The sequence below is a fragment of the Netta rufina genome, assembly GCF_964035555.1.
Source record: "Netta rufina genome assembly, chromosome: 2".
Lineage (NCBI taxonomy): Eukaryota > Metazoa > Chordata > Aves > Anseriformes > Anatidae > Netta > Netta rufina.
Window position 1 is genome coordinate 51,593,762 of NC_140124.1, and position 12,716 is coordinate 51,606,477.

Below are 12,716 nucleotides of genomic sequence, written 5' to 3' on the forward strand. Positions count from 1 at the left end.
GGGGAGGCACTGCTAACAGCTTAACGCCATTTACGCAGGTAAGAGTCAAGATACTGATCTATCCTTGTTTATTCTCAAAACTTCCATGAGCACCCCAGATTTATTTGATTTATTCCCATATTTTTGAACCAAATGTTAATCTTTTTAAAGACAGACAACAAAATGAGATCAACGTCTTTTCACTAATTTTTTAATGTTGCACATACTGCATTTTGTAACATCAGAAGAAAAAAATGAAGTAAATCTCAAAGACGGAAAATAAATATATACTTTTATGAATGTACGCAGAGAGAGTGCAAAAAATTGCATCTGTAAAATATTTAAATGCTGAATCATACAACCAAAATTTTACAAAAGCACTTATTTCTTTATACGTCAGCTGTCTTATAAACACAAAAATATTTTAACAAATCTTACAAAGATCAAACCCTTTTCGCCCTTCACCAGGATAAAAGTGGTGAAGAAAGTGTATTACCTGGAGGAAAAGAAGAAACCCAGATGAACAAAACATAAGCTTAAACAGGTACCAGGGAAACGACATCTAGACACTGAAGAGGAGCTCACCCTTGTGCAGCACAGCACAGAAGGCCAGTCCCCCTGAACAGGAAGGGCTGGCCCTCTGAAGAGGAATTTGCTTCCTGCTGTCGAGACAAAACCATTCCTTTCCATGCCACCCACCCAGCACAGCAATGAAGTGTCCTGTGTCCTGCTCCTGTCAAACCCAGGCTTCGTTTCAAACGCCGACGCATTGGAAAGCAGCGCAGCGTGTCCAGCCAGGAGACTTCCCAGCAGCAAGAGCTTATGCACTTTTCCCCAGAAATATGTGACACTGTGGTAATTCGGAGTTCTCACAGGGTGACACTTGGCACCTGCGATGCTCATATTGTCAGGGTATATAGCAGCTCTGCTGCTCGTCATAGGTATTAGGCAAAATGCACACCTACACCAGGCCAACTCCAACTAACTCATCTGAACTGCGGTTTCTCTGAGACAGACCAGTAGCAGAGCCTGGAAAACTGAAGGAACGGAGGTTTGCTGTGGCATTTGGGGAGTTTGGGGGTCAGGTATATAGTTACGGGCAAGCTAGAGATGGTGGCCCTGATGAAACTCTGGGAGACACACACGCACAGTGACCTGGCGTCACGATTGCAGTAACCCACAGGCTTCACACCACACGTGCCCTACAGCTGGCAGCGTTTGTGAAGCCTCTCAGACCAGGCCCTTGTGCACCACATCTACTGCATGTGTCCCAGCAAGCTGTAAAAGCCCAGGCACCTTCCTGAAATGTAACTAACTCATTGCACACATGTTGTAGCATCACACATTCGACCTGTCCAGGATCTCCTGGCATGTGGCCACCAGAAGCTGTTGCTTCTGTTTGAATATCCAGAAGGCACAGACAAATTATTTAAGTCTTTAATTTTCAGCTAGGAACGGAAAAAGCCTCTTAGGCAGGAGGGGAAAAAGAAGGGGAAAGAATGATGTCATGTCCTCTAAAAAGGTGGTGGACCTTGTCAACCACCATCATCTTGAATAGCCCAGATTGTGATGGTCAATAAAATTCGTTACTAGGAAATTACCTTCCCTAACAATAGGAATTTGCTTCATTCAAATAACTAACTTGAGGGATCATAACAAAACACTCTGATGTAACTGAAAAAAACAGTACAAAACATTTGCTGTGGACTGCACCAAACCATAGGAATTTACCCTGCCTGGAACACAACAACTTTCTCCACAGTAAGTAGAAGAGGAAAGGTTTCCCATAAGAATGCAATTAAAAATAAATGTATCGCATGATAAATTCAAAATTGGTATAATTACAAAATATAAATTATATATGAATTATATAAATTATAAATTATAAAAATGCATTGGTTCTGAGAAACTGAGTGTAGTGACACAAAATAGACCTTTGGGCTTCTTGTTCTGCAAAAACCATTACTCTCTCACCACATAACTAACCAGAGGACAAATAAATATTAGACTGAAGTTTTTCATAATCATAGCAGTAAGCTGACCTTCTGGCAGACTGCAGAAGAATCAACTCTTATTATTTCAGAAGTACATTTTCACATCTTTATTGCTAGCCATATAAATTAGGGCCTGATACTACGTACTTACACATGAGAGAGATGTCTTACTAGCTTACGAGTCTTACTTGACTGTCTATAACTAGAACACTCTGTTAAAACTGTTTTATTGAATTTCTTAAATTATCTTACATATAAGTATATCCAAGAAAGCTTCCAGGGGGGTGGAATCCCTAAAATATGGAGACCTACAAGAGAATCTTTTTTGATGTATAAAATGAAAACATGTATGTAAGTTTTTCCCAGTATATTTCCAAAAAGTCTGCTCAGCAGTAGAAGCATATCCCTTGTGAAACTCAAAAAGCTGTTGGGCTCTAACAAAGCAGTCCTTATTTAGAGATTCCAAGACAACTTCTTAAGTGTCAATGAGTTTTTCTAAACAAGCCAAGTTTGAAATTTCTATCTTTGGTCATTATCTAAGCATCGTATTTCTTAATAAAAGCTCTGAGAAAATTGTTGGAAGGTTTTTATCCTCATATAAAGAAATCTACTAATTTCACTCTAGAAATCTTTGGCCTGAGACAGGGGATGAAAAGCACGATCTTAAAAGGATTTTGTATTAGAAAGGAAAAGAATGACTGACAGACAAAGATTACAGTGCAAAACAGATTCAATTTTTTAAAGCAGCAGGGACTGCAGCACAACAGCCTGCTGTGGTACCAGAGAAGAGAGCAGTCAAAAGCTGGTTTCATTGTCCTGTTGTGGAAACACAGTTGATTTCTGTCCACTTGCCTATCTTCAAGCAAATATGAAGATAATATCCAGTTTCTCTTAAGTGTATTCAAGTAAAAAAAATATGTCCATTTTAAACTTCTCTTTGGACTTTATTTTCTGCTATGTTACTGGACAGACAACTGTACATAGCATTTAGCATCATTAAAGCACTGCGGAAACATCAGTTACTGCAACCCTTCATGCCTTCCTTTGAGATAAGTAACCCCATGTGCCATTAAAAAATAACCAGTCACTGAAAGGCCACCTTGACCATCTCCCGTAGTTCTACGATAAATACTGCAGAGGAGTACTTATGCTCTAGCATGAGAGATATTTACTTATTGACAAGTGGTTTTGGAGGCAGGTACTCCCACCCTCATTGTAACACAAGGACAAGAGATGCAGAGTTGGATCCCTAGCTGTATTCGACACAGCTGCCATGACTGCAGAGAAATTACGGTGAGGTATGTGGCCATGGAGATTTGTGGCCAGCTGCAGTAAAAATCCAAATTTCCATCACTTCCTAGACTTTTAGGACTGGATCTTTAGATATCCATAGCCCAATATTCTGAAGGGCTAAATGCCTCTGACTCATAGGGAATAGACAGTTGTGACTTTTGTTCTCCAAAGGAGTCATCTGTAGACACTGTCAATCTAACATTAATAGCCAAAAAAAGCAAAGTTTGTCTCAGTGGTTAAAGGCCACATGGAGAAGTGGTAACAGAGCCTGGGAGGGTTGTACATGTGCCACACGCCCCAGCTCCTGTGCAGCACCCAACCCTGCCAAAGCCTGGTATTCTCCCCTGGGCGCTTCCTGCACACCAGCCACATGCCAACAGAGAACAAGGATGGATGGTGAGAGTGGTGAGGACGAAGGCTGATACTAACATGCACCACATCACATAGATGGAGCTCAAGAGGGTGGACTTACAACTACATTGATTTAGAAGAGTCAAAAGCAGCCAGAGTCCCATTTCTAGTTTTGTTTGTTTGTTTTTCTTCCCTAATTTCTGTTCATATTTCGCATGGCACTTGCCATGCTTGAGCCATGCTTGCAATAAATTTCTTATAAAGTGAGTGTGTTGTTGTTGCTTTAAAAAATAATAATAATAAATAAACCCTGTAAAAACATTCTTGCTAAAATGGTTCTTTTGAAACCCCGTGCCTATGACCAGTTGGGGCAAAATAGTTGCTTGCCGGAAAACAAGGCAACAGTACCCTACTGCTCCTGACACTTCAGCACAGGTACAGCTCTACCCTGCAGAGTTAGTGCATCCTTATGAGCTGGCCAGGTCACAGTCTAGTTAGAGCACATGCTCAGGCATCTCAATAAGTTAATCCTCCTAAGATTTCGAGTTTAAGCTCTAAAGTAGTTCTGGAGCTTCCTTCTTGATCTAATTGCTTCATCTACACAGCCAAAGGAAGGAGTGCCTGTAGTTCATGCTACTTTATCCAGCTTTTGGGTAAAGACGCCCAGCTAATATCTGGGCACACAGGCTCCTTAAATGCCTAGATTGGCATTCTGGCTCTTAGGTTGCCCAAACATCCAGGTACTAAACTTCTACTGCTTCTGGTACACCCACCAGACACCTAAACTGGCACAAGCAATACAAAGTGCACACAGAAACAGCACATCTTCCTTCTGCTCCGTAGATATTAGTCTTTGAAAGAAGTTACGCTGCACTCAAACGGAGAAGTTAATAAAAACAGACAGAAAAGTGTTGCTTTCACAGAGTTTGTAGCTATGCACGTGTGCACTGCTTTTATAAAACATTATCCTTCAAACCACTGAAACAAATTGCTATTTTCTGGAGAGAGCTACATTAACTTCAGACAGCATTTAAAGAACTAAACAAGGTGGAATTTGTTTTGAGACACCACGAGACACCTTCATGCCATTGGGCATTTTAGCAAAAACTACAAATGAAAGAGGAAGGTGACAAAGAAAGAAACTGGGCCAGCAGAAGGTGTATTGAAGACCACAAAACATGAAGAAAAAAAAAAAGAAGTTTAACATGCAAAGGGTATTATTATTTGCTGGTTATGGTTAAAGAGACCATACAGCTCCTGTATCTTTTTCCTTGAGGCTTCCATAAAGTAAGACTCTCAACTGCAAGTTCCTCAATAAGCTGGAAATGGCAGTAGGGCCATAAAAAAGTAGGTAGAAAAATAGTATCAAGCCAAGGGCTAGATACCTTGATCTGTCACAAGTGCCCCCAAGCACAACCATTACTGCTGTGAAAGAAAATGCATACAGAAAACATTCTCTACTTATTATAAATCGTAGTTGTCTGCATTGCACTCTGCATTTAAAATGTACTGACTACCTTTCTGCTTCCCTTAGAAGCCGTGGATGGAGAATAAATATAGCCTTTCAAATTGGCGAGCGCTGCCTGCCCTCCAGTCACGACTAGTAGCGAAGTCAGATAGCATTTGTAAGAGAAATCGATTAAAAAGTAAAACAGACAACATCATTTAAGGCCTTTGTCCCTGCTAGTCTGCTCAACAGACCACGCTTTCTTAAAATAAGAAAATCTACCACTTCTGTTACAGTCAACAGAGGGGGAAGTTAAACAAAAAAGGTCACATTTATGGCTGCCAAGAAGGCAAAGTTCCTGAGGCTCAGCCAAACGTAACAGAAAAGAGGTTCTTTGTAGCATTCTTCTGGTGCTTCAAATTGCATGCGTGGAGGAGGGTAGGACTGAGGAGGAAAAGCCTGACATGATGCTCAGGTTGAGCATCCCATTTAAAACTTGCAGCCCTTACTGCAAGGGGGTTGGAATTAAAACTGATTAAATAGTGCAAACTCATATCAGTTCCCACAGATATAAAATGCACTGCAAGTCCAGAACAAAAGCTGGCCAGGGTTTTGAGGATCACCGGCCATTAAGGAAATAAATGCACAGAGCAGAGTCTGAACTCAGCTTCTCCTGGGTGAGCCTGAAGTAACTCCAGCTCTTCAGGGAGGTTTCAGTGAATTTATACAGGTGTAACTGATACCAGGGTCTAAATCAGTTTAATGGTGAGGCACCAAATGAAAATGAAGGGTGTATTAAATGACAGGCTTTCATATTGAGAGTAACTAAAAATGAGCTGTAACAAAGTTTGTTAACCTTGAGTGGGAAAGAAGAATTAATCACCAATGGATGGAGCCTACATTTACACAGCATTTCTCAAGTATTCACTTCAGCAGGTCCGTAACATTCAAGAGAGGGTTTGGGTTTAACCTGTTCTGAGTAGCATTTTACAGGGTTCTTGCTGCTACCCCATGTAAACTGCTGAAAAAATATACTGACTGCCTGGAAAATAAATTGTGCATTATGTACTCGGTATATCCACACATGAGGTCACTGTATAAACGCACAGCCAAGATCCCAGTACTGCACAAAATAGGAGCCTTTCCTAAAACACCAGATTCCTGGTGACTTTACTACACACGTGTTACTGACAAAAGGCATGCCCAAGAGCAGGGAAATATGCTTAGTCCTTGTACTTCAAGGTAGGTACATCACGTTTGATCTGAAATAAGCAACTACTTTCCCAATCTAGTCCAGTCTCTTAAGAGAGAGTTCTGTCTTACAAATAGTTTTGTTGGTTTTTACTTCTGTAATTGAGATCAGTAGTATGAATCCCATTGATTTCAATGCTGAAAGAAATGCCATGGCAGCCAGTTGACAGGAAACTGTCAATATATTTTCTTAACAGTTTTTTACTTCTAATGGGACACAAGCTAGCAGGCAGAAGACCCTTATCAAGCTTTTCCCTGTTATAAAATACCCAAAACTTTCTGAGAAATCCGACAGTCACCAAGAACCAACAGAAAGCATGACAGTAACAGTTGGGTCTGCAAAGGCAGAATGATACTGCAGGATCAACTCATGCAGCTGATGGAAGATGGCAATCTTCTAGCAATCTCAAGAGCTGGCTCATACGTAAGGGTATGAACTACCAAATGGCGTCCTGTTTTTCTTTTAGAAAGCAAAAAACCTATACCATATGTACTGTACTATTATCTAGACTTTTTCCACACTGCAACTTGTAAGTGATAGAGTAGCCTGTAGAGAATAGGCACTTATCCCAAGAATTGGCAAAAAAAAAGGAGCATTATTTGGTAGGTATGGCACCAAAATACAACCATTGTGCTTTCTCACAAACATATGCTGTACAGACAGAGGCTCAAACAGACACAGAGTTAGGTTGCTGGCAGACTGTGTTTTTTCTTTTTGCTTCGGCAAGATTTGCAAACGCAGCAGATGATGCATGGAGATGCCACAAGCAGCAAGGGAGAGGTCACCAATGCTATGATACCTAGTCCAACGAGGATCCCTACAACCTGAAAGACAAAGTAGGAAAAAATATATATTTAGCTAATGTGGAAAATAAAATATATGTGTGCATGCACAAGCATGGAGTAAGCCACAAAAATAGTTGAAAGCATGAGAATAATCATCTTGGTCCTTCACTGAAGGGTAAAATCTCTGCTTAACATATGCATGATTGCTCTGCTCAGCTGGCTAGAAACACACCTGCGTCCTGTTCCACATCACCGAAGCACGTGAGTGGCCTAGCTTGTTTCTGCAAGGGCCTTTGTCGTAATGTCTTAAGAAGATGTCGTTCTGAAAAACAAAAGAAGAAGCTGTAAGAGAAGGTTACAGTATGGGGACACGCAGGGACATGTTCAAGACTGGACTGGAAATACAACTTCCCTGACACTGCTGTAAAATTACCTGCTGCTGGCAGGGAAATCCACCTACCTTCCAAATAATTATCTAGAAAAACTTCTTGCAGTTCCAAAAAGTGTAGTGTATTTGGGATCCAAACTATCGTATAGCATCTTCCCTCCCCCACTTTTAAAAAGCTTTGGACAACTATATCTGCATTGCATTTTTGACAAAATTACCTAGTCTGTAATTTGGTGATGCTAAAGGAGCCTGTAATCAAGAGATTTCTGAAAGTTTGCCATGTCAGGTATCATATTCCTGAGGTACTTCTACCTTCTGTTCTGCTGTCCCTTCAGGTCATTTTTCTTCCTAGGCTTAACAGGAAAATTGAAAATAAAGTAAAATAAAGTAAAATAAAGTAAAATAAAGTAAAATAAAGTAAAATAGGAAATCCCTGTTTCTTTTTGTTTTTATAAAAAATAGAAATCGCCATTTCTTTTTGTTTTTCCCAATATTACTAAATTATCCATTTTTAATTTAGAAAATGACTAATGCTCCACATTACTCTACCCCTGCCAGCTGTGCTGTGACCTAATGCTGCTTCCTCTTTCATTCTTCAGCCTTACTCTTCAGCTCTGCAGTTATTAACTACAACCAAATCTGGATTTCCTTTAACCCTGCTCATTCAGAAAAACGACATTTGAATCGGACAGCTACGGTTTCTTTTTCCTTTGTCCTCTTGAACAGACTAAAACTTTGTAAGGACATGTCTGCAGAAAGGGAGAATCTGATAGTCTTCCAGTTCAGCAAAGTTTTAAGCATTCATTGTGTACCGTATGTACTCTGAGGCAAGCCATAAGTCTGATGTCGAAAAAGCTCACTCCTGCATCCAAAAATGGGACATAATGTTAAGTGAAACTTGCTACACATTCTGAAAAAAGGAAGGCTGAAGAATGAGGAAGTCTCGTTGTTTGCTAGCTGATGAGTACAAAAAAAAAAGAAGAAAAGTCTTCGGATATTTTATTTCAAGTGCTGGTGAAGTTATTTTCAAATTCTCACCATTGTTATTAATGACTATGCCAAAAAGGGAAGCAGTCATATGCACAAGTACATTACTTCTTGTACTCTTAATCCTACTAGAAAACTTAAGGTCCACAAAAGTTGAGACTAGTTGGTATCACTTGAGAGATAATTAGCCACCTGCATTTCATAACCCATGTTGATAACACAATAGTTTTACCCTCAAGCCTACTAACTAATCATTCTCTTCAGCAACACAGCACTAGAGATGGACTAGTAAAGAAGACCAAGTTTATAAGAGCTCTTAATGCACCCTCCTACGAAACAACTGCCTTCACCCAGTACCATACCATTTTTTGGACAGGCTGTGATCCTTGCAGTTGGAGCAGGCACAAGAAACTTATTTCCCTAACTCTCAAACAAACTATTTTGGGCTTCTGCATGGGAAGAGGGAATCAGTGAAAGGCAGTTCTATAATGGACCTCCAGAAAGTAACCAATCTGTTCCAGTTCCCTCAAAGAGCTACCATGGGACCTCTGGATATGGCTATAATCCTTTATGGAAGAAGGATGTTGATAAAAATAAAAGCAGTATTAGTGAGAAGAAAATAATGAAGTGAATGAAGTTCCTTTGACTGGTGGAAGGGGTCCCTGCCCATGGCAGGGGGGTTGGAATTAGATGATCTTTAAGGTCTTTTCCAACCCAAAGCATTCTACGTTTCTAAGTTACAATCTGAAATGAGCCAAGAAATTCACTAGAACACCAAGGAGTTGTTGGGAAGCTTCTATGAGGCCTCAGACTAACCTCAGCCCCCAGTTACCCTTTATCTAATTTTAATCTGCAGCACTTACATCCAAGTTCTGTAGACAGTACCAGCAAAATGTGTGTTTGCAGTTCTTGCACATCATCTGAGCACAGCCCTCGTTCCTCTCAATGTAGATCCGACAAACTGGGCACTGCTTAATTGGTGCCTCTGTCTCTGTTCCAATAAGTGATCTAGAAGAGTAGGGAAACATTAGAATCGCATGTAAATATAATTATAGGTGATATTCAGATTCACTGCCTAATGTGTATTGTACTTGCTATTCAGAGCATCTAATGTTATTGTCTTAATGCACTTAATGTGTGAGGCTTATTATATTCAGAATACACCAAAGTATAAGCAGTAATAAGGATTTTATAGCATGTAAAGTTGAAAGGCTATTCTCTTGGTCTTTTATGCTATATAAAGCCAACACTGACTATACCCACCAACATATCACCTACAGCATTAAATATCAGCACTTGGTAAGAGTGCTTTCACAACGCATTAAGAGAACTGGGTTATGCAACTCATGGCATTGTCCTTGCCTAAACAGAATAACTTAAACTCCACCAAAGCCAAGGATCAAACCTGGGTGAGAGAAATTATGGTGAGACATCTTTGGCAACTCATATCTGATGAAGTCTCTAGCAAGCCGAATCTTTAGGTTTTAAGTCTTTAATTTCTTACAAAAAGCAAAAGGAAACTTTGAACATACACGACTGAATTTTATCTGATGCAGAAAACAAAGACGGATGGCCACAGACATTATATAATCTAAGCAAGTAAGTGTTTTCCTTCCGTAGATTGATGCCTTATGCAACCTGACCTGTAGGTTGTTTGCACCTATGTAAAATTAACATAAATCATATTTCTCCCACCAAATGGGACACTGCACACCCACTCTTCATAGAAGTTAAGATTTTTCTATGTAGAAATTCTGTAAATATAAAGCAGAGGTAATTCCTTAATCACAGTACAAGCAAAGTTTGGACCCCAGAATACTACTGTACTGGATGTTTTGTACAGGTACACGTTATAATTCTAGCATGAAAACAAGGCCTTTAGGAGGAGTGAAAGCCCCGGTGGATTTCACCTTTCAGAAGTGTCAGTAGCATCCCAAAATTTGGTAAGAACCCAAATAACATTAAGAATCTTTTTAAAAAGAAAATGTATAATTTAAAGTAATCATTAGATTGGAATTATATTTAGGGAACACCAGCAGAGATGGACCTAAGAAACCAGACAGAAACAGTTCCATGAAACTGATGTTAGACACAGAGTGCGCACTTCATGCCAAAACGAACTAAAAGATCACGCAGCTCCTGTGGCTTCCCCTCTTACCCCTGCTCGGTTGGTACCAGAGTAGTTTGGTTTTCTGGGCACAGGCGCTGTGGGTGCCACGTCTCCTTGCAAGAGGAGCAGAACGTCAGGTGGCAAGCCGGACACTCCACTGGCACCGGCACTCCTGGCTCGCTCGGCCCAATGTAGCACACCGTCTGGCAGTCAGCCGCAGGGCACCATGTTCTCTTGGGGTCCAAATGGACTTCTGAAACACAACAAAGGCAGAAATAAACCAGTCATATGGTCCCCTTCTCATTCCAGTGACACGTCTAGGTATGCAAGACCCAGCTCTGCATGGGCATGGGGAAGTTGAGGCCCTCTGCACCTGTGCTTGTGGGCTTTTGGGCCTATTTTTCTTCAGGCAGGTCTGAAATGGTATTCTGCAACAGCAGCTGCACTGGAAGCATCACAATAACAGCAACACACTACAAGGGACATATTCTTTGCCTTTATAGGAGGGTACAAAAGATGAAGACAACTAATGCTTTCTGAGAAGCATGTACCATTTTATCTTTCACATGTGGAAACCACGTCACATCTCTCATGTAAATTGCAGGAGAACTGTCATTAATTTAACATCAAGTCATTTTCTGTGCCTTATTTCCCCCACGCACTTTTAAGTGATTAATATTCACCTTATTATATGATGAGCGTTTGTCAGGTGTCCAACTATAACAATAGTTAATGTAAGGTCACGAGTGGAAGCATTGGCACATGGTAGCAAATGATAAATGTTGATTCTTTCTCTTGCTCCCCAACCTTTATCTGAGGACTTTGGACTTGCAGCAGAAACCCAGATGGATCACATCCACTGTTAGGGTTGTCCACTGTGTGGACACTTTACACTGCTCGAGTCAATGCAGCCCAGCCAAACACTCCCACCCCGCATCTCCTCCCTCCCTGGGAACTCTCTGGGACCACGAATGAAAATGGATGGAGGGATGCCTCAGTACAGCGTGGAAATCCCTGACTGTGAGATCTCAAAAGCCATTACAGAGTTCATCTCTATTTCCAGCAGGTAAAAGCAAACAAAAGGCCACACAAGGGCCCCTGACATATGTTCTCTGGCAAATTTTGCTGAAACAGTTGAAGGCATTTCCTGCTATGCACGCTGCTGTCTGCATTGCTTCTTTGCAGGAGGTTGCTGGTAGCCCACATTGCAGGGGGCCGGTGGATGGATATCTAGCAGATGCTCCAGCCAGCATGATAAACAATAGTATCAATTCAGCATCCAGACATCTAGAAACTAGAAACCATACAACTAGAATTGTGTTCAAAGAAGTAAAACAGTAGATACATAAACAGTAGAAAAATAAAACATAAGCAGTAAATAGATAAAAGTACATGTGCATCAACGCCTGGGGAAGACATCCCACAACCTTCATAACCTAATGTACTTTAGAAACTGAGTTCTTTTCTAGTTTGCCAAACATCTGTGTTCGGCTTGAAAACTTCCAGCTTCTTCACAGGTGGCCTGTGTGAACCACATGAAGTTCAGGAAGGCCAAGTGCAAGATCCTGCACCTGGGTTGGGGCAATCCCGAACACAAATACAGGCTGGGCAGAGAATGGATTGAGAGCAGCCCTGAGGAGAAGGACCTGGGGGTGCTGAGGGAGGTGATTCTCCCCCTCTACTCTAATGAGACCCCAGCCTGAGTACTGCATTCAGCTCTGGGGACCCCAGCACAAGAAGGACATGGACATATTAGAACAAGTCCAGAGGAGGGCCACAAAGATGATCAAGGGGCTGGAGCACCTCTCCTATGAAGACAGGCTGAGGGAGTTCGCACTGTTCAGCCTGGAGAAGAGAAGGCTCCAGGGAGACCTTATAGCGGCCTTCCAGTACCTAAAGGGGGCCTACAGGAAAGCTGGGGACAGACTCTTTGTTAGAGGGTGCAGTGATAGGACAAGGGAGAATGGCTTTAAATGAGAAGAGGGTAGGTTTAGATTAGATATAAGGAATAAATTCTTTACTCAGAGGTTGGTGAGGCACTGGAGCAAGTTGCCCAGAGAAGCTGTGGATGCCCCATCCCTGGAGGTGTTTAAGACCAGGTTGGATGGGGCTTTGGGCAACTTCCCTACC

At 41.3% G+C, this 12,716-nt stretch overlaps 1 protein-coding gene across 1 annotated transcript in view; it reads right to left on the reverse strand.

Annotated features, from left to right (window-relative positions):
- Positions 1-201: 201 nt before the first annotated feature.
- The window catches only part of RNF144B (ring finger protein 144B), a 55,074-nt gene continuing 42,559 nt past the window's right edge, over positions 202-12,716 (reverse strand). The window contains exons 5-8 of the mRNA XM_084282655.1: positions 10,635-10,839; positions 9,340-9,484; positions 7,334-7,423; positions 202-7,140 (exon numbers count right to left, since the gene is read on the reverse strand). Coding sequence (XP_084138781.1) covers positions 7,000-7,140; positions 7,334-7,423; positions 9,340-9,484; positions 10,635-10,839 — 581 coding nt within the window. The 3' untranslated portion in view covers positions 202-6,999. The remainder of the gene's footprint in view (positions 7,141-7,333; positions 7,424-9,339; positions 9,485-10,634; positions 10,840-12,716) is intronic.